The sequence below is a fragment of the Rhinolophus hipposideros genome (genome assembly GCF_964194185.1).
Source record: "Rhinolophus hipposideros genome assembly, chromosome: 2".
Lineage (NCBI taxonomy): Eukaryota > Metazoa > Chordata > Mammalia > Chiroptera > Rhinolophidae > Rhinolophus > Rhinolophus hipposideros.
In genome coordinates this window covers 109,284,234-109,308,500 of record NC_138048.1, presented here as the reverse complement: position 1 = coordinate 109,308,500, position 24,267 = coordinate 109,284,234, and the positions used below count along the sequence as shown (strand labels likewise).

Below are 24,267 nucleotides of genomic sequence, written 5' to 3'. Positions count from 1 at the left end.
CCTGTAATGTGACAGAGCTGCTACAGGCTCTCTCTCTCTCTCTCTCTCTCTCTCACACACACACACACACACACACACACACACACACACACACACTTCTCCACCGGTCCAGAGTTTAGAGGAAAGAACTGTCGGGTTTCAATCGATGGCGCCCCTAAGCCCTACAAACTAGAAACCAGATTACCTCAGTACAGTCTTCAAAATGTGTTTGAAACCAGTGATTCCTGTATGGGAAGCTTGCATATCACAGGTTTCCTCTGAGGCCATTTTTATAAGTCTATTTTAAAACAACTAACACGGGAGGCCTCAATGCAAACTACTCAGCATATTGTCAGAATACACAGTGGAACTGGAACTCTGGTCACACATGAAGTGTATCCAAGGTCACCGGCGTGAAGCTGTCAGCTGGAGCACGGTGGCAACTTCCTCTAACTCAAGGTCTGTCCTAGGACCACTCATGGGGAATGAGGGCTCTCATCTGAAGAGGAGCCAAGCCAGGCGTGAACCCCCACACATGCACAAGGCACTTTTAGGGACAACCCCCCGGGCGTCTCACGGGACCCAGGAGCGACATTCTTGGGGTCCCATTTGATTCGTGCCGTAATCCTCTTCTATCTTGCCCGCAGAGGGCGCCCCTCCTCTCCTATGATTCAGCAAATGTGAGCTGGACGCTGACTATGTGTCCAGCACAGGAAGCAATAAAGTGACTCTGCCTTGCTCAGAGGTCACAGCTCAGAAAAGAGAACTACACAGAGTGTGGTAGGAGGGCGGGGTCGCTCTCTGGGCAGCGGTCAAGGAGAGCTCCAGGGCAGAGGTAGCGTCTGCAATAGCTTGGAAGGATAAGCCGGAGTTTCCCAGGTGACAAGAAGTCCTGCGGGCTGCTGTGAGCTGCTGTGGGCTACCATGAGCTGCTGTGAGCAGCCAACGGGTGACCAGCAGCTCACTGCCTCAGCCGGGGGAGCGCAAGGCTCCTAATACCAGCACGAACCAGGGAGCTGTGTCCTACACAAGCAGACTAAGAAACAACAGCTTGAACCAAAGTGGAGGGGTGTGGAAGAAGTGGGGGGGAAAGGAGAAGTCAGGGAAAGCATGGCCCATTTTGGCACAGCACAAACTAGAGTGTGGCTAGAAGAGAAACACAACTACACATCTACAGTCTGTTCGTCTTCAAGGAACACCAACAAAGTAAAGGAACACCAACGAAGTAGCATTGCTGGGTCATAAAGTTGTTCTATTCTTAATTTCCTGAAGACCCTCCATACTGTTTTCCACCGTGGCTCACCAATCAGCAGTTGCACCAACAGTGCAGGAGTCCTTGTTCTCCACGTCCATCTTGTCGATGATGCCATTCTGCCAGGTGTGAGGGGACATCTCATTGGGGTTTGGAGTGCATTTCCCTGACGATTAGTGACATTGAGCACTAGTGGCCATCTGTGTGTCCACCTTGGAAAAGTGTTCAGGTCCTCTGCCCATTGTTTAATCGGATTGTTTGTTTTTGCTGTTGAGCTGTATGAGTTCTTTATATGTTCTGGATGTTAGCCCCTCATCAGAGGTGCGTTTGTAAGTATCTTCTCCCATTTGGTTGGTTGCCTCTTTGTTTGTTGGTGGTTTCTTTTGCTATGCAGAAGCTTTTTAGTTTGATGTGCCCATTCATTTATTTTTTCTTTTACTTTCCTTGCCTTTGGGGTCAAGTTCACAAAAAACCCCTGTGAGACTGAGGTGCATAAGCTTAGGATCTATGTTTCATATAATACAATAGGATATGACTCAACCATTAAAAGATGAACTGTGACAACATGGATGGATCCTGAGAGTATCGTGCTAAGTGAAATAAATTCAGACAGAAAAGGACAAGAACCGTATGACTTCACTCATAGTGACACAGAAAACAAAACACAACAAACTAACAAACAAAACAAACAAACCCAAAAGGCACAGATACAGACACCAGAAAGGTAGTTACCAGAGAGGAAGGGGGTGGGGCGAGGACGAAGAGGGTAAAGGGGGTCAAATGGATGGTGACAGAAGAATGCACTTCGGGTAGTCAGCACACAACAGAGTATACAAATGTCATGTTATAACGCCGTACACCTGAAACTTATGTAATATCATTAACCAATATACTCAAAACACGTAAAACGCCTGGCGACGGCACCGAGGCTCGCAGCTCGAGAACAGGAATGGGTGGCTTTCCTCCACAGCTGCCCGCAGGCTCCCCCAACTCATGGGCACCCCGCTGGGGGACCTGCAGCCCCAGAGGATGGTTCAGCACCTGGAGGCACAGTGGCCATTACTGCCCGTGGAGGCGGCCGTGGCGGCCCCACTGTCCCACAGGCTCCCCAGGGAACTGGCAGAGGCGGTGCGGGGGGCCTTGGGGCAGGACGGGCCTGTCTGGACTTAGGGCCCTCTTCAGTGAGGGGTCCGGGTTGCGGACTTCCCTGGGCCCTCCTCCCCCAGTCCTGGGGCCCACGACACTCGGTTCCAGGGGGAAACGAGCTGCTCTCAAGGCCAGCTGCGTGAAGCCTGAAGCAGTGGGCGGGTTCCAAGCACCTCCGTGCACCTACACTACGCACCTCAACTGCAAAGCAGCGTGGCTGAGACTCCTCCCACGGCCAGCTCGTGGGCTAAACGGAACGCTCCCTGCAGCGCAGGGCTCTGCAGACTCGGGGTCTATCCCGGCGGAGGCCCTGGTCAATCCTGCTCTCAGCAGCACTCCACGTGGGAACAGGGAAAGGGTCACTTACCCAGCATCAGACAATTTGCAGCTTTCCACGAAGTACATGCATTCTTTCTTCTTGATATTTTGAGGAATCCATGAGCTGAGATTTTCGTGCTGAGGGTGAAAGAGGCACTGTGAGTCCCTCGGCAATGGAATCCAGTTCTCATCGCGGAACACCCTACATCTCTCTTAGACGAGTCCACACTCCCAGACAGGCTTCCAGGGGCTTTCTTCAGAGAATGGACACCTGAGCCCACCCACGCAGGCTGAGGGTGACAGCGCCCTTGTGGAGGGCACTCAGGTGTGGATTCAGGACAGTTTGAGGTAATGTGTGGGATCAGTTCCTCTGGGCCCTGTTTGAATGTGCACAACACTTCACAGTTTATATTTCACCACTGCCTTCCTGGGAACAACGCGGTGTGGTGAAAAGGTGGCAGAGAAGAGTCTGGACACCTGCCTTGGTCCTGGTGGGATGGCGGGCTGAGACACGCTCCTGCCCACCTGACACGGGACTTGGACATTCAAGCATGCCCGGTCCACAAAGCCGTGTCCAGGGCCTTGGGAAGCTGGCCCAGGACTTAGGTTGTGCTAGGGCCTTCCCAGTCAGAAAGACGATGGGAAGTGACTGCACAAAGATCAGGGATGACAGATTTCCATGAGTCTGGCCCAGGACCAAAAACTGGAAGTGGCTGTGAACCCATGGGCGGAGCAGGGAGGGGCAGACGTGGCCTCTACCATTCTCTCCCGTTCTCACTGCTCCAGGGCCTTCCTGGGATGCAGCCCCCAGGACAGGACTCCCTGCGCAGCAGGAAACACCCCTCCCTGTGGTCACTGGTCCCCATGAGGGTTCCAGGGGACCTGCCGCTGAGCCGCTGCCCCAACGCCTACCTTCTCACAGCTGTTGACAAGGTACTGCGACCTCTTCTTGTACAGGCTGCTGCTGCTTCGCCAGAGGTTGGGGGCCAGGCCCAGGTTGGCCACCCTCCTGGGCTGCACCCTGAAGCCCTCCTCCTGCTTGGAGCCAGCTTTCATCAGGGCTGAGGGCTCCAGGCGGTCTCCCACCTCCCTCAGGACAGGCTTTGCTCGGGCTGGCTAGTTCCGGAAACACGTGGAGGGCGGTCGGAGCTGAAACAGATCAGAGGGGATGAGGCAGGTTCTTGTGTGCAGCCCCGCTGTCTGTCCGTCTGTGGAGCTCTGTCCCCTGGCTGGGGCCCCGGGCCGTCTGGGAGCACAGCCACAATCCCGGGCGCCAGGCACCGTTCTCAACGGTGACCACCTCGGTCACTGTGAAGGACCAGAGAAGGAGCTCCATCCCCACCCTGCCACTCAGCCTGCAGCCGCCGCACCCAGGAGCTGGGGCCATGGAGGCCGGTCACACGCAGCACACACCCCACCACCCTCTCCATGCTTCCTCACATCTGCACTGCTTTCATTTTCCAAAAAGACCCCTCTCAGCACACAGTAGGTTTCAGGGAGTGGCACAGCCCTGCACCCATGAGACAAGTCCCTGCATGGACCCCTTTTCTCAAATCCTGTGTCCCCAGCCCAGGTGCCACTGTCTATCACTGAGGCCGCCCTGAGCATCATGACGAAACCCTCATTTACAAACTGGAAAAACAAATGAACGTGTACAAATCCCTCTGCCTGCCCTGGAGCCATGATGCCTGCCATCACGTGTCGTGATGTCACACCCAAGTCACCCCACAGTGTCACCCCAAGATGTCATCTACATGTCATCCCACAGTGACACCCCAAATGTCATCCACATCACCCCATAGTGATACCCCATGATGTCATCCATGGAGTCACACTCCCCCACCAGGCGGCTCTGAAGGCATGAAAGAGGGCCTCCTGGGGCAAGGGGCCCACAGAGTCTCACGTCCCATCCAGAAGCCCTTTCTTACCACGTCCCCTCCCAGCACTCGAGGGTCACTCATGCACAGGCCTTTCCTTGTCCATTCAACCTGCTTCAATATGGGGTTGCTGTGCTCTGGGGAGGGGTGGGGACCTGTCAAGAGTGAGGCACCCACCCAGCCCTTACCTGGCTTAGCTCAGTGCTAGGCACTTGCGGTTCAGTCACATGGCTGCTGAACTTAGGCAAATGCTCTCAGTGACACGCAGGCCGCTCACCTCTGCATGCTCGCGCCCTCCCTCCCCCCATCCCTTGGCCAGGCTCATGCCCAGACCCCAGACCTGCCCTCCCATGAAGGCACCTTGGTAAACAACCCTGGTACCAGGAGTGGGTGCTGCTGTGACAAACCCCACCAATGTGGAAATAGCTTTGGACCTGGGTGATGGGCAGAGGCTGGAAGAACTTGGAGATGGTGTTGGAAAAAGCTCACGTTGCTATGGGTACAGTGCACAAGCCCGGGGGCATGCCTCCCTCCTCCAGATTTTGAAGGATGGGGGCCCCCAGAGCCTCAGGAGTATGACCTGGGCAGAGGATCACTGTGAGGGCCATGCCTAGCGGAGCTGTGGTGGGGGGTGGGCAAGCCCAGACCCACAGAGCGTCCAGCATGCGATCCCAGCCGGGAGGAGCATCAGGTGGGCCTTAAGGTGTCAGGCTTGCCGGGACTGGGACCCCTGCCTCCTTCCCAAAGCCTCCCCAGACAGTGGGGATTCTGTCCTACGCCTGTCCCACCTCGTATTTGGGAAGCACGTGGCTGGGCCGGTCTCACAGGTTCCCAGCTGGAGAGGCGTCGCCTCAGGAGGGATGTGCCCGAGTCCCACCCCTGTCTGGTTTCGATGTGGCCTCGGGCTTTAGACTGTAGAGAGGATGCCGGGAGAGTGAAGCCCCTGGGGGCTGTTGGGATGAGTACGCGTGCTTTGCATTCGAGAAGGATGTGCATTTGGGGAGGACAGAAGTAGAATGTATGGTCTGAATATGTTCCCCTAGAATTCATAACCCACCAGATGATGGTATTTGAAGGCGAGGCCTTTGGGAGAGAAGTCAGGAGGATGGAACCTTCATGACTGGGATTCGTGCCCTTATAAAGGAGACTGCAGAGAGCTCCCTGCCACCTCTGCCATGTGACGTCACAAGGAGAAGTCTGAAACAGAAGGGGCCTTCACCTGCCCGACTGGCACCTGATCTCAGACTTCCAGCTTCCATACCTGTGAGAAACCAACTTCTGTTGTTTCCAGGTTCCTGCATTATAGGGATGGCAGGCTGAAAGACGTGACCCCGGGTGTAAACCATCCCCACCCTTGGCAACAGACACCACGGCCAAACCAAATGAAACTCCTGGGCACAACTTTTCACGGCTGCCACAGGGATCCAGAACCATGGGAGCTCACAAAGACGGGTTCCTCGTAACCCACCCACTCACCAGGAAATAGAGCAAGGACTTTAGATGCAGGCCTGGCCGGGGGCACAGGAGCCAGGTGTGTACCTCTACTTGTGTAAGCCTGAGGCCGCTCCGGTTCCCGTGTCTTCTGAACTGGCTGTGTAGGACTTGCAGATTATAAACAGCTACACGCCTGGAGCCAAGAAAGTACCAGCTGACAGAGTGGGCCCTGTGATTCTGTCTGGGGTTCAGAGCAAGAGCCCGAGATCTGCTAGGTCTGATCTCTCCCAGTGGAGACCCCGCGCCGCGGAGAGACGGTGCCCGGCCCTGCCCTGTCGCAGCGCCCTGGCCTCCTCCCCCACCCACTGCACCGCAGCCCGACGCGTGCTCACGCTGTGCCCACGTCCCGACCCAGGAGCCTGCACTCACCCGAGTCCCAGCAGCGCCCCTGCTTGCGCCCCTGCGCCCGCAGGCCAGGCAGCACCTAGATCTTGCCATCCAGTGGCGCAAGCTCCGGGCCCGCGCCCTTGGACCCCAGCGCCCGGACCGACCCCCGCGCGCGCTCACTCCCTGCACCGGGTCCTGCCACCCGCTGCAGCCGCCCGCTGTGGCCCACCCCCAGCCAGAGCGCGCACCTGCTCAGCGCCCCGCGCCCGTGTCACTCGCGCCGCTGCACAGGACGGTCGCCCCGGCCCTGCGGAGCCGCCTGCATCCCCTGCAAAGCGTGCGCCCCGTGCCGTCCCCCGCACCGCCCGCGTGGCCCGCAGCGCGCTCTGCGTCACTGCAGCCAGAAAGCAGCCGGAGAGCGCAGCCTGCGGCGACCTGCCACCGCGGAGAGAACCGAGGGGGAGCCGGGCAGGAGCCAGGCCCCCCCAGAGAACCCCAGACCGGCACTCATGTCGGTGTTCGCCTCCTGAGGAGCTAGTGGAAAATTTCTCGGTTAAACCCACGGGGAAGGGGAGCAATGGAGTGGAGGAGCTGCCAGAGGGCAGGGCAGGAGACCCAAATGGGCCTGGCGCTGGGTGAGCCACTCCGCCAACCGGCCTAGGACCCCCCACACCTCCCGGAAAGACGCCTGCAGATACCGCACTCCATTACCGCGGGTGCTGGCCCCTGACAGCACTGCCCTTCTCAGGAGGACTGGCAGAACTGACTCGACTCCTGAAAAGCGGACGCGGCTTTCCCTAAAGGTCCACGCAATTCTCTTACCCCACAAAGGCCGTCTGCCCTCTCCTTCCCCACTGCCGGCTCACAGTGCTCCACCGCCACTCCTGGGCCCTGCTCAAGTTCAGGCAAGGGAAGAGTGTCCTGTGGCTTCTCGGATTTGGCCCAAGGGCTACTAGCTGACTCCTAACCGACCGGCCCCCCTCTCACTTCCTCCCCAGGGTGCACTGACCTCGTGTCCAGACTGCTGCCCAGAGTCGTCCTCTGGAAAGCCCCTCGCCTCCACCTGCCCACAGAGAAGCCAGCAGCTGTGCTGTGCATTCACAGGCTGCAGATGGCGGGTCTCACTGGCCTGCCACCCGGAGGTCTCCAGCAGCTATGGGGCAGGTGCCACAGCTTTACAGGGCAGAGCCCCTTTAGAGGGCAGCACTTGGTCATTTATTCAAACACTTTGAGAGGCACAAAATCAGGGCAGACCCACTGCAGTTAGCAGCACAGAACTGAAGATGGGCAGCAGCGGGTGTGACAGGACACAACAGCTGTCGCCTGCTGGGCCACACAGGGGCACAGCCCTCCACCATCCTCAGCTGCATTCTCAGAGCCCCAAAACTAGCTCCTGCCGGGTGGGTGCCCACTGTGGGAGTGGGCTTGCTATGGCCACAACCCAGAGAGGGGTGAGACCCGCCAGTGTCAGCAGCTGCTTCAGACCCTCGTTCAGCGCACCTTCCCTGGGCTGCCGTCTCATTTACTGTTTCCTCAGACAGCAATAACGGCAGAGCTGACCGACGTGCAGGTGCGGGCTGGCTTGTTTCCAGTGCTCCAAGGCCCCCGTGGGAACGCCGTCTGAGATGACGAAGTTCAGGAGACAGGCTTTGGACGAGACATCTGTGCCCAGGTCTCCCTGAAGGGCTCCTCCCCTCCTAGAGAAGTGCCACTTGTTGCACAAGAAGGCCCAGTTCCGTCTACCAGAACAATTATGCAATTGCAAGAGCAATTATGAAATGTCCTTCCCATAAAATGGCATTTGACTGTAAAGCAGGAATGAAGCCCATTCTGGCCTTGAGGGTGGCTTGTTTCCAGCTCAGATAGACAATACACAGCAGAGGGCTTTTTCACGGCACGGACGTCGTGCCCAAGATAAAAAGCCCATTGCTCTGGCAGCCAGAGGAAAACCGCAATCTGTGAGAAAGATGGCAGTCTGAGCATGTGGCATCAACACACTCTGGCCATGAATAACACAGAGCAGCAAGGCTCTGGGCTCCTGGGGAAGGGGTGTGTGGGGGGTGCCAGCGTGTCAAAGTTACAGCAGGGTTGCAGACTTTCTTATATGGGCCAGGCAGTAAATATTTCAGGTTTTACAGGCCCATGGTTTCTGTCCCAACTACTCAACTCTGCCACTGCAGCCAGAAAGCAGCCATTGGCAAAATGTTAGTGGATGGATGTGGCTTTGTGCCAATAAAACTTGACAAAAGTAGGCAGTGGTTGGGTCTCGCCAGTGGGTTTTGGTTAGCTGGCTCCTGGTCTCGAGAGAGCACCGAGACGTGGGCTTCATGCCTGGGGACACCATTGTTTTCCTTCTGAAGTCAACAGGTCATCTGATTCCAGAACTGTCTGATCCTAAAGGGCTGCCAGTAAAAAGTAAGCAGGAGCGACGGTGCTGCACAAGAGAGGAGACTGCAGACGCTCTCTTGGCTGCATGCCTGCTCTAACAGGTGGCACGTTTCCATAGCGACTGTCAGGCAGACTGAGCTGGAAACGCCCCCTCACCTGCACACTCGCTCAGGATACTGAGTTAAATAAGGAGATGCAGGCCGCTCTGCTCTCCTGAGAACGTCCCATGGTTCGCCCGAAGGTCTGAAACACGTCTGCCGTCTGTCCTTCCCAACCTCTCAGCACCAGCCTCAGGGTCCTTGGAGGTCACCACGCATGCCCTCCTAGCCCAGGGACCATGCTAAGCTCCCCATGTCTGTGCTGTTCTCAAGACCTGGTGTGGCAGGAAATGTCATCTGCACTTGTGAGGGAACTGTGGCTCAGGGGAACTAAGGAGCTTGCCCTCGCTCCCCCCCCCCACCTCCCTCACCACTTACTCCAGGGAGGCCCTGAGAAGAATGAAGACCCTGCCCACAGCTGCATGACGGACGTCAGAGAGGATCCTGGTCCAAAGCTTGCTTTCTCTCCTCCTGCAGGGCCCTCTGCTCTGTCACTGTCCAGCCCAAACCTGCCCGAGCCTTGGGGTCCTGACAGCGCTGTGTGGTGGCCCTGGCTGAGGGCCAAACAGTTAGGGCTTTGGGGACAGCAGGCCCCTTCCCTGGATCCACGTGGCCCCCACCAAAGCCACAGGGGGCCCAGGAGCCCACCCCCACCTCCACCCCCCTGCAGGCCATCTGACATGAGGAAGCCCCTCCCATCCCCCTGTGGTCCCTGGGGCTTCAAAGGACCAGTAAGGAGGATTTGCTGCAGGTGTGCGTGCAGCCAATGCTGCTTCAGGAGTCCAGGGGGCCAGCTGGTCTGGGCACCTGGCATTGGCAGAAACGAAGCTCGGGGCTCGGCTGCATCAGAACTGGACTCAGTCAGCAAGGTCTTTAGAGATGCTGAATTATTATTTATTTTTTAAAGAGCAGAGACCATCCTATTGTGGCCAGGGCCACAGTGACAACCCTGGGGCGCCGGCCACGTGGGAATTCTAGGAACGGAGCCCCAGAGCGACCTCTGGGAAAGGGACGCCTCTGCTGAAATACAGCAGTTTTAGCAGGGGACTCAAGGAAGGGTTTGGTGGTCACCTGTCCCACGGCCACGATGGCCCAGCGGCAACACTTTCCTTTTCTTCTCAGATGTCCCTCTGGGTCTCCTACCCTCTCAGGGTGGCCATTGGGCATTTTGCAGACAGCCACAGCGATGGATTCAAGGTGGCATGGGACCCATGCCAGGCCAGTACCCAAACTTGAACCTGAGCCATTGGGAGAAAGCATTCTTTGTACTGGACGTGAGGTGTTGTCAAGCAGCAGCCTAGCAGACTGTCCCCCCATGTTTTTCCTTAAGGAAAGAAGAGTCCGTGAGACTGTGCATCTCTGGGACTATATATTTCTCTCTATTTAGTCTCCAAAAGAGGGTTTGCGGCCAATGACGAGTAAGATTTCCCACGGGGGGGGGGGCAACTCAAGCCATGCGGAACCCATGGAGATCCCCATGAGCTGCCTTAGAAAGATCTGGGAAGGGGCCTTGTCTCCCCTTGCCCCTGCCTGGGAAAAGCGGCTGCTGGCTCTGACTTGTCCCTCTCACCTAATTGGGAGAAAAGTCTCGAGAGTGATAAGATTAAGCTCTCTGATCAGCTCTGTGAAACAATGTCGACATGTGATGTATGCCCCTTAAAGGAGTTGCATACCTCACCTCAAGGACTTTCTGCTTCGGCTGTTTGAAGATCAACATAATTGTTTTGGGTTGTTTCTATAACATAAGTGAGTCTCACAGACATGCCAAAAACACTACTGCTCCCTTGTATACTTATCAATAAAAGCCTCCAGTCGGCTTTGTTCTGGGCTCCAGTCTTTCAGAACTCTGAGACCCCTGGCCTTCTGAGATTTAACTGCATTAAGTCTCTGTTTCTTTCTTAAAAACTCAACCCAAAGCTGCCCCTTCTCGCACCCTCACTGCCCGTGTTGCTCTGGACGCGACAGTGAGGCTCTTGGGCCTGGAGCCAAGGGTGAGGGGCATCTGGATGCAGTCACTGGCGGCCAGGGTAGGTAGTGACCCAGACCCTGCAGCAAGCCACGCTTGAGGCCCCCACCCTTGGCTTCTGGGTTACTTATGTGAGCCAAGGTTTCACTTTTGGTTTAAGTTTGGTTGCCCTTCTCCTGTCAGGGTTCATTTAGGGAAGCAAAGCCCTGTATTATGAAACACAAAATATGTTATAGCAATTCAGCTCCACAACTGTGAGAGGGGCGCTGCAGACCTGCACATCCAAAAGGAGAAGCTGGAGAAGGGGGTCACTGAGCAGCCCCCAGGCAGGGAGGCGGTGCCCAGAAGGAGCCTGCTGAGAAATGGGGAGTGGGGGGGGCAGGGCAGCTGTCAGGAAGAGGAGCGCACGACCCCGTCTCCCCCACGTCTGACCAGACTGCTTTCGCGGGTCATGGCCTCTGCTCCTCTTTCTTCTTCCAAAGCGCATGGCAGCTCCTCTCTGGGACAAGTTGCACTGGAGCTACGTGGGGAGGGAGTTCTGGGAAAGGCACAGCAACACAGCCCAATCACCATGCGGAGTCTTCACTTCACAAATGTCATCAGAATCGCCAGGACCTTCAGCTGATTCGCACCCAACCACCCTGTCACCTAGAAGTGGCAGGGGCTTCACAGGTACCCATCTGAGCAAGCCTGTGCCCTCTTCCTCCCATGTGGGGACCTGACAGGAGCCTGTCCTCATCCTCAGCTGAGAAGAGAAGCAGATGTTTCCTGGCAGATGGCCAGGCCACATGGACTCGGGGGAGTGGCTCCTGCTCCCCAGTGACTCCTCGGTTCAGGGAAATCACATGCCCTGAATGTGATTTGACCTTGACCTTCTCAGGGCAGACCTGCGGGGTCTCCACACCTCTTCCCTGGCCCCATCACCAACAAAAAACCTTCCAGGTGCTCCCAGAGGGAGGCCCCAACCCCTCGGGCGTTATCAAGGGGCACAGGACAGGTGCCACTTCTCGTGACTGGCAAGGCTAGAGAGTGGGGGCCCGGCCACACCAGTCCAGATAGAAGGGGGAGGGGCCATCTCAGCCAGGTGGGGCCAAGCCTGCCCTCTTCCCATCAGCGACTGGCCCACTGGCATCCATCACAACATATAGTGCTGTCACATGGCTGCTCAGCTCCCCCAGAACCAAGCGCTGCACAGGCTTGCTTTCTTCCATCTGCCTGCAGTATCCTTCCACACCTTGGACAGTCTCTCTGGATGCTTCTGCATCACCTCTTGGCCCAGCCTGCTCTCCATGGGTCCTGGCAGCCCTTGCTTTGTCCCTTACTTGACACAGCTCTTCAGTTGAGACAGCCAGAGACCCTCTGCAAACCCAAACAGCCTGGGCCTGCCGGAAGCTTCCTGCCACTAGATGGGGCTGAGCCCCGGTGTCACTGGCATTTCTCTTAGCTCAGATGGTCCTCTGCCTGCTTGCCGGCTAAGAACCTGGAACACATGCTCGGAGACGCCCTGTCCTCCGCAATTTATTTTTTGGGTGGGGGAAGGGGAACAGGACTTTATTTGAGAACAGTGTGTACTTCCAGGACTTTTTTCCAAGTCAAGTTGTTGTCCTTTCAATCTTAGTTGTAGAGGGTGCCGTTCAGCTTCAAGTTGTTGTCCTTTCAGTCTTAGTTATGGAGGGTGCAGCTCAGCTCCAGGTCCAGTGTGCCCCCTGCCATTGCTAGTTGCAGGGGGCGCAGCCCACCATCCCTTGTGGGACTCGAGTTGTTGAACCGGCAACCTTGTGGTTGAGAGGACGCACTCCAACCAACTGAGCCATCCGGGAGCTCAGCGGCAGCTCAGCTCAAGGTGCCGTGTTCAATCTTAGTTGCAGGGGGCGCAGCCCACCATCCCTTGTGGGACTCGAGTTGTTGAACCGGCAACCTTGTGGTTGAGAGGACGCACTCCAACCAACTGAGCCATCCGGGAGCTCAGCGGCAGCTCAGCTCAAGGTGCCGTGTTCAAGCTTAGTTGCAGGGGGCGCAGCCCACCATCCCTTGCAGGATTCGAGTTGTTGAACTGGAAACCTTGTGGTTGAGAGCCCACTGGCCCATGAGGGAATCGAACTGGCAGCCTTTGGAGTTAGGAACATAGAGCTCTACCCGCCTGAGCCACCGGGCCGGCCCTGTCCTCCCCAATCTTACATTGACCCAACAACCACTGATCACAACCCTGAGCACCGAACCCTTCCCCATCCCCCAGCCCACAGGCCATCCGGCTGCTGGAATGTTTCCTCCCTTGATGGACCCACAGTGTCCCTGCATGCCATCACCAAAACCTTGGCTTTTTGTGACTGTAGGCTTCCACCATGAGAGCCATCCTCTGAGGCCAGGACACCTGGGACAGTTCTCCCGGGGGCCACTACTAAGGCCAGTGTCTGTGTGACACTGACTGGCACTGTTGGCGAGCTTGCCTTCCTCCTGCAAAGAACGGCAGTTCTCTGCTGCCTGAGGAGGCTCACACAGCACTTTGGGGCCGCCCCACCCAGGCGCTGCTCGGGCAAGAATCTGGCTGATAACCCCCTCACAGCACCCGATGGGCCAGCACAACACAGCCCGCGGAACCACATAGGAAACAGCAGCCGTTGTTCATTACAGTGGGAACATCTGCCTCCTTTTAGGATCCCCTAGACTGTCTCCACGATAAAAATGGCAAGGTTGGGCAGGACGGGAGATCCCACAGCCACATTCCACTCTCACCCACGAATCACGACCCTCGTCCGCCACGAGCCTCCTACACAAGCAGGTCCTCCGCCAGTCCTGGGGCCTGGGCTTCGCACGTTGCCGTGACATCCTGGGGAAGCAACCTTCGACTTCTGCGAAAGACAAAGATTAAAATGGCGAGGAGGGCTTCATGCAAGACTCCCGCCACGGGGACCGAGACGGGGCTCCAGGCCGCCGCCAGGACGAGCGGGGCGCCACAGCCCAGGGGCAGTCGGCGGCCAGGGGCGGGAGGTCGCCGACACCTCCAGGGCCGCGGCCTTGCCAGAGGCAGGCCACGTGGCCAGACGCCGCGCGGGGCCGGGGGAAGGGCTGACCGCACGCTGAGCTCGCCCAGCGCCGGGGCCGGGGCCGGCGGGCGGGACGTGCTGGGCCGGGCCGGTGGAAGGCGGCCTCGCAGGCGCTGACGACACGGCGGCCGCGCCCCTGGCCCACCCGCGGGCCCACAGGCCTGTCTGCGTGCCATCCGCAGCGCGGACACCCCGTCCTTTCTAGAAGGTCTAAGCACTCGTGAGGGCTCTGCGGGGCTGCCCCGCGTCTTCAGCGCCTGCCTCCCGTCCTTGAATGACGCACGGGCGGGAGCGAGGGGACCAACACGGCCCTGGACTGCCCCGGATGTGCTGTTGCAGCAAGTTTAGGTCGCTGTCATTCCGGGAAGCTAAGAGGACACCCGGAACGCCGGGGCTGGCACTGGGGCTGCGGCTCAGGACTGGGGGCGGGGTGCCAAGGTGGCGCTGGGGCTGGAGCTCCGACCTGGGGACGCGTCGCCACCTCCGGTCGCCGCAGAATCACGTCAGAGCCGCGCCTCCCTGCGCCGCGCATGCGCAGAACGGGGAGCTTGGCCCGCGGGTCGAGGAAGGCGGAGCCACCGCGGGGTAGAAAGCCCAGGCGGCGCCACTGCGCTCGCGCTGCCCCGCCCCCTCACCGGGAAGCCAATGGGCTCGCAGGACCCGCCCCTAACGACGCGGGCCCCGCCCCCTGGAGACGCGCCGCCGAGGAGCGGCAATTCTCCAGGATAGCGGGAGGGTCGGGGCCGGCGGGGGTCTGGGGTCCCGGCGGCCGCCGCCATGAAGCTGACGCGGAAGATGGTCCTGTCCCGGGCCAAGGCCTCGGAGCTGCACAGCGTGCGGAAGCTCAACTGCTGGTAAGGCCCAGAGCCCCGGGCCGTCCTCGCGCGTCCCGCCCCACTGCCCTGGGCCGGAGACCTACGCCCGGCACCCCCTCCCTGAGATGGGCCCCCGGCTCCATACCTCCGCCTGGGATGGGATCGCGATCGGCTGTAGAGGAGCTGGTTGGGGTGGAAGGGGCACTGCCAGCCCAGCCTTCCTGGCCTCTGTCCCGGGCTGGCCTTCCGGGGCCCAAGGACCCACAGCCTCTGGGAGGTGCTGCCACAACCTCAGGTGGCCCCTGGCACAAGTCACTCCAGAATCTCACGCACTCACCCCCGGCACCCTTCCCAGTGGTGGTATTTCAGGCACAGGCTCCAAACCTGCTATCCTTGCGTGACACATTCAGAAGTGCCTTGAAGACTCATTGTGGGCTTCTAGAAAGCGGTAGCAGGGCAGAGGGTTACCTCTGTGAAGGGTCTGATTTCTGACACTGCCAGTGACCGGGAACCATGTCTACGAACAAGGTGGGAGAGCAGGTGGTTAACACCAATTCTAGGGCAAGGAAAGAGAGCTGAGATGCTACAGCAGTGAGTCAGTAGTCATTTTGGTAACTGAGTCCTGGGAGGGAGGAGCTCACAGTCTGGGAGGTGACAGCGGGATACAGGTGCTGTGGGGTCATTGCAGGCTTCAAGGCAGTAGGTCTCACTGGGCCAAGGAAGGGCCAGCAGCAATTCCTGAGCTCCTGAAAGATGTGTGGGTGTTCCCTGGGGACTCAGAGCCGGGCTTCACGCGACACTGTGCACCGGACTGTGGGGGGCAGAAAGGGGGCGCTCAGCCAAGAGCAGACCTTCTTCCCACTGGTGTCCTGGTGTCAGCACATTGGCTGCCACGTGGGAGCTCCACCTGTTCATTAAAAAGCCTTTTTCTCTGCCCTGGCACATCTGGTCATTGGCTGCAACATCCCCGAATCTGTTTTCAATAACCATTTCTTTGTTCTGTTGGGGGTGGTTATACTTTCTCTAAGCAGGGAAAAACAACAACTCTATTTTGGGCTATCTAACGTTTGTTTCATAAGTTGCATGTTTAGCCTATGAACTTGGCCTTTTATAAAGACTCGCTTGTTTGTTTACATCAGTGAGGGAAGTGGTCCTGCTACCAGAGCCTCGTGAATGAGTCCATCCTGTGTCCCCTGATGGAGACACCTCTGCTACTCCTTAGCTGAGAAGCAGCCCTCAGGCACCAAACATGGGCCTGATTTTGTTGAGAATCAACCAGGGGACGATTTTTGACACTTTTGGCAGTTATCTGGTCAGTTATCTGCTTTTACTTTGTCTTTGAAATCATAGGATCTTAAAGTTTGTCGATATTTGTCATTAATGTTTGCAGTTTTTGTTTTTAGTTTTATGCATTCACCTTTAACAAAATTAAAGTATGTATGTCTTTTCCTTCCCCAGGGGCAGCCGCCTCACAGATGTAAGTATTATGCTGATCATCTCCAAAGAGCCCTGACCCCCCCAGCTATAGCCTCTTCACAGGGAATTGCTAAATTGACAGGACTGCACCCATTCATTTCAGGCCCTAATCCAGTACTTTGTTCATTTGGCAGTTGTTGTGAGGCAGAACCCTAGTAAAGCATTCCCTCGTGTCCCAGTTTATCTGAAGTTCCTTTGGACATTCTCGTGTCACTGAAAGGCTCCCATGTCCGTGCAGGTCTCAGAAGAGGGGACAGAACCAAGCTCAGCACCGCTCTGACCTGGGGGACCAGGGGTTGGGTTTACTTTACAGAGAAGTATGCTCAGCTGGGGGGTCTCTGTGGGTTTCCGGACTTGATCTCAATGAGGAGGCGATTCCTCACTTCAGCTCTTCCTCTGTCACATCCAGCTTCATGCCCACCCCCATGGCAGGAGGAGATGGGCCTAGGGGGTGGGCAGCAGTGCATAGCCGAGGGAGCTGTGGGTCTGCGACTAGATTTCTTCTTTTCTCTCTGTATCACTCCTAGAATGGATGTCCCCACCTGGCGCAGTTTGAGTGCCAGTCATTCGGTTCTTATCTAGTTTTGTAACTTGAACTGTACCTTTCCTTAAAAACAAAGTTGCAAAGGGGCTGTCCAGAAAAGCTGATTACACCTCATGCAGTAGCCAAAGTACCGCATGTTTAGCAGGACAAAACAGAAACATCACTATGACAGAAAACAGATCCATTGCACGTGGCAAGGCTTTGGCCTGACCATAAACTTGCTGCGGTCAGGGCCTGTGTGGCTCGGTGCCCGGCGAATGGCAGGCGCGCAGATACTAGGGGCTGCACACTCAACAGCCTCACAGGGCAGGTTGCCTGAGGCACCACCTGAGCTCCTCAGCACTCTTTGCCGCTCAATCAACAGTGTCAGCAGGGTCTGAGGTCCCAGTTTCAAGCCTGTCTCCCATTTGGCCCAGCTGTGTTGGCAAGAAGGGACTTCCGTCCTTCTCCTGTAGCTCAAGGACAGCAAGAATAAAGGGTGTCTGTCCAGCATAGGGGGTATTGAGGTCCCCTTACCTGATGTACTTTGGTGTCTTCTAAGACTAGGACTACTCTGTCTCAATGGTCGGCAGCATCTGATGGCATTGATGCAGTTTTAAACGTTTTCGAGAGAGCGCATGTTTCTCCTTCAGGCTGAGCTGTGGCTCTAGAGTGGCAATCTGCATGGAGCCCACATGCCTGTGTGTTCCATGAGCGTGCAGGGGACAGTGGCCTCACCACGTAGGCCGTGCAGGTGGAGTCCACTACTCCCAGCCTGTTTCTCTGCTTTGCTGATGGAGAGAAGTAATGTCACGACACACATGCCCAGCAGTGTCTGCAAGCACACTCTTTTCCTCCCTAGATCTCCATCTGCCGGGAAATGCCCAGCCTAGAAGTGATCACCCTCAGGTAACTGAATGCTGCTGTCGCTCTTAGTCACTGGGGCTGGAAAGAGGAGAGCTTTCAGACCCCTCCTGCGATGTGTGGCTTTGACAACCCGAAACCCTCCAGGAGAGTGTGGGAGGGCCACTTATTCTCAGCCCCCACCTGAGCTGCCCCCCTTCTGGTGCACCCCGGGGGCCACCCCCCTGCCCACCCTCGTAGTCCAGAGGTGCAGCCCCTCATGGATGGCCACACCTGCCCCCAGTACCGCAGCCTTTCCTCACCTGGCTCTATCGCATCCAAGCTCTGCTGGTTTCTTTGTATCCCCTGATCTGTCATTCATAATTGTTAACTCTTGGAGTCATTGGTGTTTTAACAGACTGAGTGAACCAAATTCTGTCACTGGGATTGCAGGCAGTGGGGAGCTTGGCAGGTCTGCCCCTGACTTCCTCCTGCCACTCTGGCCAGGGAGGCAGCCTAGGCTGGTGGGAGCCTGTTGCTATGATGCTGGGGTGGGTGTAAGATCCCTGTAAAGTTCCTGCAGGTCCCCATGTGTGAAACCTGACTGGCTTAAACTATAAGGAAGGCACACTGTCCCTGTTTGGCAGCTGAGAAGGGTCTGGAACTCACCGTGTTGTGGTCGTAGGCCCTGGCTCATGTGCAGACCCCTGACTTACCTTCCTGACCAAATGGCTGGCCACCCTGTTTGTCCTTCGCTAGCTCTGGGCTTCTCTGTGCCTTCCATGGCCACCTTTGGGTCCCTGTGCTGCCCTCCGTGTGCTCACGGCAGCCCCAGCACTGGCCGAGCCTGTCCAGTCGGTGAATGAATGAAAGGGCTTAGAGCTGTGCCACTGGGACGGGCTCAAACCTCTGTGCCTCAGTTTCCCTGTGGTGGCAGACAGTTCCCTGTGCTCTCTCCTCAGCGTCAACAGCGTGTCGACCCTGGAGCCCATGAGCCGGTGCCGGCAGCTGAGCGAGCTGTACCTGCGGGGAAACCGCATCTGCAGCCTGGCTGAGCTCTTGTACCTGAAGGACCTGCCGCGCCTGCGTGTGCTGTGGCTGGCGGAGAACCCGTGCTGTGGCCCCGACCCCCACCTGTACCGCATGACCGTGTTGCGTGTCCTGCCACATCTGCACACGCTGGACAACCAGAGTGGGTGACTGGGCCGGGCACGGACACACAGCCCCACCTCTCGTCTTCCCGAGGACCCCCGCTTTCTGCCTCCTTTCAGAATGTGTGCGGGACCACGTTCCTTGGCGGGACCTCAGTGAACCTTCCACTGTCCGTTTGCCCTCCTCACTGGCCATGCATACTGGGCTCTCTGCTCCTTCCTTCCTGTTAAAACACTGCTCCAAACATGTCCACCGAGCAGTGTCACTGCTGGCCCCGGGGACCCAGGGTGGCGGTGCCCCCACCCCAGCCCTGGGTTACTTGGTGTCCCCCTCTTCTTGTTGGGTGCAGTGTCACCTGCACCCCTGTGCCCAGGGCACTGCGAGCTTCATGCTCCCACCTCGCGAGTTCCACCCAAACAAGGCTGAGCCTTTCTCTGGTCAGCCCCCCACATTCTCAGTGTACTGCCTCCTAGTCTTATGCGCACAGTTACTTTCTCCCAGACGACCAATTTCAATACAGATAAATTCCAGGGAAATCAGTCACATGTGAGAGAAATGGGATGAACCCTGTATTATTCTGTTCCTCTTTAATTTGAGGTTCTGAGTACAGTGGTACCTCGATTTTCTAACGTCTCCGTTGACGAACATTTTGGTTTACAAACACCGTAAATCCAGAAGTAAATGCTTCGGTTTTCGAACACACCTCGGAAGTCGAACATGGCACGCGGCTTCTGCTGAGTGCAAGATTCTGAGGCGTAGCTGTTGCTGTTTTCAAACGTTTCAGAACTCGACGGATGGATTACGTTAGAAAACCGAGGTATCACTGTACTTGTGTTTGAGAAACACTGAAATTCAGATTCACAAGCAGTCATGGGCTACCTGCTGTATGTCCAGCGGGAGCCAGGTTTGGGGACCTGGCCCTGTTCCCAGGCACTGGCCGTCGGGTGGACAAACACCCCTCTTCTAAGGCAGACTGTGCTAAATGCTGAGGTGCATGGGGCCAGCGTGTGCTGAGGCCACTCATGCTTTTGTCCCCTCTCGTTCCCCCTGAAGCTGTGACTGAGGAGGAGCTGTCCCGAGCATTGATGGAGGGAGAGGACATCACGGCCCCCGGCAGAGAGGGCACGGGGAATGGCCAGCCTCCGTTGTCCTACATCCAGAGCACCGTGAATGCCACTGCTGAGACCCAAAGGGACCTGCTGAGCTTCAGCGAGGAGGAGGCAAGGTGCGCCACCAGGCCTGTCACCATCCTCCCTCCGAGGAGAGCCCGTGACCTGTGACCACCTCTCTGGGGAGGGAAGGGAGCCAGTGTCCAGGACCGCTCTTTCTCATCTGGCCCTCGGTGTCCAAGAGAAGGCCAGGGCATGGCGTCTGTGCAAGTGGGAACCAGCCCTGTGTGGGGTTAGGGGGGCGTGCAAGGGCAGCTGGGCTGGCAGAGGGAAAGCGGCAGTGCAACCTCCAGGAGCCTGTGGGCAACAGAGGGTAGCTTCTGGGGATAGTGCTCTGGTGGTCACAGACGTTTCTGAGCAGAAACTGAATGTGCGGAACGTAGACAGTTGTCCAGTGGGGCTGCCAGGCTCAGTCCACTTAGCAGGCAAAGCTACCTTTTGTTTTCCTGGGTTGTCACCCACAGAGGCTGTCACAAGCATTGTTGCATTTAGTGCCCCCACCCTGGACACTGGATAGGAGCTCGGGGTGCTGGAAGGCAGCCCCTGGGGGATCAGAGAAAATTGCGAAGTAGGACAATTAAGTTCGTGAACTCATCCTAGAAAAAAGTACTACATAGCTCATTGCTGAATATCACTACGGTCACTTTCAAAATACTCCCCTTGGGAAGCTATACATCAACTCCAGCGCCTCGTCCACCCTTCAAAGCCATTTTGGAACTTTTTCTGGAATGGCCATCAAAATGACTTCCTTTCAATATTTCCTTTATCTTTGGGTAAAGAAAGAAGTCATTGGGGATCAGATCAGGTGAGCAGGGAAGGTGTTCCAATACAGTTATTTGTTTCCTGGCTAAAAGCTCCCTCACAGACAGTGCTGTGTGAGCTGGTGCATTGTCGTGATGCAAGGGCCATGAATTGTTGGCGAAAAGTTCAGGTTGTCTAACTTTTTCACGCAGCCTTTTCAGCACTTCCAAATAGTAAACCTGGTTAACTGCTTGTCCAGTCGGTACAAATTGATAATGAATAATCCCACTGATATCAGAAAAGGTTCGCAACAGCACTGCAACAAGTTCGCGAACTTCATTGTCTGACCTCGTAGGTGCTGGGGCAGCGGTTCTACCCTCCTGCCCTCGCGTCTGGTGCTCCTGTCACATGATGGGAGTTTCCCTGCATGTTCAGCAGACAGGGGGGCCATTGTTAGCAGTCTCTCCTCATTGTGCTCCGAGGCTCTGGGGGCTGACCCTGCAGAAATGGGTTGTGCTCCTCAGCCCTCATACCATCTTTATCCCCCAGCAGCAGCGTCCAGGGGCAGCTTTGCCTGAAGCCCCCGGGCCGGGACCAGTTTCCTTCCTTCTCACAGAGGGAGGCTGTGAACAGTCACAAGAACAGGGTGAGTGTGATGGGGTGGCCGCCGGCTCCCTCTGTGCAGACTGGGATTGTGTGGCTGAAGACAGCACAGGGACTCACAAAGCCAGGCACCAGGGGTGGGAGCTCCAGTCTGGGTTCCTTCGCAAAAAATACTTCCTGAATTGTTATAGCAGAAACGATGACCTATCTGCTCAAATGCAGATAGAAACTGGGTGTAGGCACAGGGACACACACACGCCATACAGACAAGCACGTGTGCGTTTGAGCACGTTACTGAGCCGTCTGATCAATCCCCGCTTGACCACTGACCAGCTGTGTGACCGAGGACCAGTTACACAGCATCTCTGGGCCTCCAGGCTACGAGCACAAGATGAGGCGGTTGGTATGTGGGACGTCCCCGAGGCCGTGAGCGCCACACTGGAGCTGTGGCTTCAGGCGGCCTGAGTCCATCGTGTGGTCTGCTGTTGGTTGACCTGGAAGGCTGATCTCTGTGGCATGGCGTGCTGCTGGCCAGGGCCCTGGGCACGTCGTGGTGTGGGCAGCCTGGCCCGGCTGGGCGTGGTGCTCAACCAGGACTCTTTGTGTCCCCAGAACAACGTCCTGGCTGCCATCCTGCTGCTGCTGCAGGACCTGGACACTGAGGGACTGGAGGCCGTGCACCAGACTGTGGTCAGCCGGCTGCAGGCCCTGCACAAGCAGGAGCTGCAGGACATGGAGTGACCTGGCGGGGACCCCGAGCTGCCAGGCCCTCCTCGGGACCCATGCTGAATGCCCAGTGTCTTCCCATGCACCTGGGAGGTGGAGGTGAGCACCACAGACACAGCCTCCCCGGGACCCAGGCTGAGTCCCAGCATGCGGGCTGCGTCTGCAGGAGACCTCGGGCCGCCCCGAGCTGTCACTGTGGACAGCAGTGGCTGTCGAGGCCAGCAGGGGCGTCGGGCGCTGGCTGGGCAGCCCCGCTGCCATGCCCGCCTGTCGCAGGAGGTGAGGCTTGACTCAGGTCTCCCTAATAAACCTTTCCCAAAGCTCCACCGGGGAGAGGTTTCCTGTGCCGGACATGGTCTTGACCTTCTTTTTAAAGGTGAGAGCCGTTGTTCATGCGTGTTTTCCCCGGTCAGGCATCTGACTCGGCCATGCGATGATTTCTGGACCACAGGAGCCTCCCAGAACCCTGGCCTTACAGACACGGGCTCCCCCTGGGATTCACATCGGTGCATGCACAGCTGCCCCGGGGGATGCCTGGTTTTGCTGGCGGGCTGGAAGGCACTCACCTGTTCAGGAGCCCGGCAGTGATGCAGGGTGTGTTTGTGCGGACCCTGCATGAGAAGCCTTGGGGCGACAGGCCTGCCGTGTCTGTTTGGGGACTCAGGTGTGGCCACAGGTGAAGCAGCTGGAAACTTCCTCCGGGAAGTTGCAGGCCTTGCCGTGGTGCACAAGATCCAGGCGGTGACTCTGCAGCCCTGGAGGGCCTTCCGAGTGCCCCCAAAAGCCAAGGATGTCCACATGGAAGGGGAGCAATACGATCTCCCAGCCACTAGGGAAAAGTCCCTTCTTACTGGTGTTGAAATGATGGGACTGGAGAGCGTGCCAGGAAGTCTCGTCCACCCCTTTCCCGTTGGGGCGAGAATGCCCACATCCCTGGGTGAGCTGAGGGTGTGAGCTTGTGGGACAGCCGCACAAACTGAAGGTATGACTTATCCGCAGCGTATGCACGGCCAGAGCCAGTGACAGAGTGACAGCGCCTAGAAGACCATGGCCCTCCTTCACGGCGGAGCCGCCATGGTACAAGCTGTTTCCACACCGTTGAAGGGCGCTGTACGCAGGGTTGGGGAAGCCTGGAATTGCTGGGGGCTTTATCTGTGGGGCTCTTTTGTAATTCATGGGGACAATGGGGTGAGCTCTGAGCTGTGGGAACCAAAGGGGTGCTACGTGAGGGCACCCAGAAGGGCTGACGGCCCATGTATTCCCATAATTAGGGAGGTTGGACATTCTCAATAAAGCTGTGCCTTGGTTCCAACAAGCTGGGGTGGTCATGTTGAACTGCGAACACCCCAGGCAGGCAGGACTCACACCAACTGCCCCCCAACCTGGTCACTCACTTGGGGACCCTTGGATGGAGCCCAGTGAGGGTGAGCTGCCTGCCTCAGCCCCTCCGCTCCTCTTCCCATGTTCCCCCCCCCGCCAAATCAGACTCTGAGCTTACTGGGCCCCACTCCTGGCCACCTGCTCACTCAAGATGGACTGAAGACAGACAGCATGTCCACCCATGGCCTCTGGTCTTTGTCAGGCACTTGACAGTCCCCACTCCAAACTCCCCACGTAACCCTGAAGCAAGGATTTCAGGTGCAGTGGGCCTTGGCATTACACCGTGTGTGTGTCCCATTAGCCCCAGTTTACACAGGAGGGGCCTCAAGCCCAGGAGGACACGTCACTCACTCAGCCTGCCCTGGAACAGCCCACACTCAAGGCAGCAGGGCAGACCCGAGGGCTCTGCTCCAGAAACGGGCACCCAGGAACTGTCAGGCTCTTGGGCCAAAATGGTGAGGCTGGTGTGGGCCTCTCCTGCAGGGTTAGCCCCACCATGGCTGCTGTCCCTCTGGAGTGACCAAGGTTGCCTGCCACGATCTGTGGGGACTTGAAGGCAGCCTGAGGAACAAAAGGCCCCAGCCTGGTCCCTAGAGCCACTGAGCCAGCTTTGGCCCAACCAGGAGACCCCCTGCCCAAGACCCCTGATGTGGCCAGGGCCTCCTCAAAAAACCTCATGGGTCCCAGAACCTCGTCCAGAGCCCCTGAAGGTGCTAACAGCAGGAGTGCAGGCCGGGAGCAGTCCTGGGCTAAATGCCCAGGTAGCCACAGTTGCAAAAGAAAGAGGGTGCAGTGAGCTCAGAAGTGACAGGAGTCCCACCAAAGTGTGACCTGGCGTGGTCCAGGTTAACTGGTCCCCCAGGTGCCCCAGAACTCGTGGGCACCACAGCCCGTGGTGATGAAGCCTCTGGCCTCCTCCCCCTCCCCTTCACCTACCGCCTCAAGGGTCT

The 24,267-nt window shown here is 57.4% G+C and overlaps 2 protein-coding genes across 14 annotated transcripts in view; one reads left to right on the top strand and one right to left on the bottom strand.

The window, feature by feature from the left end:
• The window catches only part of TRPM2 (transient receptor potential cation channel subfamily M member 2), a 54,676-nt gene extending 40,287 nt beyond the window's left edge, over positions 1-14,389 (bottom strand). For 2 of the 9 annotated variants that reach the window (XM_081078424.1, XM_081078435.1), the window contains exons 1-4: positions 6,642-6,748; positions 6,049-6,199; positions 3,608-3,844; positions 2,745-2,833 (exon numbers count right to left, since the gene is read on the bottom strand). In XM_081078424.1, the coding sequence (XP_080934550.1) occupies positions 2,745-2,833; positions 3,608-3,751 (233 nt within the window). In that variant the 5' untranslated portion in view covers positions 3,752-3,844; positions 6,049-6,199; positions 6,642-6,748. Of the gene's footprint in view, positions 1-2,744; positions 2,834-3,607; positions 3,845-6,048; positions 6,200-6,435; positions 6,470-6,641; positions 6,749-7,215; positions 7,312-13,578 lie in introns of those variants that run through there. The other 7 variants (XM_081078434.1, XM_081078428.1, XM_081078430.1 and 4 more) reach the window with 7 other exon arrangements.
• Positions 14,390-14,451: 62 nt separating this feature from the next.
• On the top strand, positions 14,452-23,247 carry CFAP410 (cilia and flagella associated protein 410). Of its 5 annotated transcripts, none has more exons than XR_013995000.1 (8): positions 14,581-14,743; positions 16,163-16,181; positions 17,566-17,612; positions 18,509-18,738; positions 19,752-19,923; positions 21,161-21,254; positions 21,824-22,036; positions 22,351-23,247. XR_013995000.1 is itself a non-coding variant. In XM_081074660.1 (7 exons), the coding sequence occupies exons 1-7, from the start codon at positions 14,667-14,669 to the stop codon at positions 21,950-21,952; spliced, it is 768 nt and encodes a 255-aa protein (XP_080930786.1). In that variant the 5' UTR covers positions 14,452-14,666; the 3' UTR covers positions 21,953-23,247. The 5 variants fall into 5 exon arrangements, 2 of the variants coding, with proteins under 2 accessions (XP_080930786.1, XP_080930787.1); XR_013995001.1 differs by having other exon boundaries at positions 22,314-23,247; XR_013995002.1 differs by having other exon boundaries at positions 14,591-14,743; positions 22,259-22,368.
• The last annotated feature ends 1,020 nt before the right edge of the window (positions 23,248-24,267 follow it).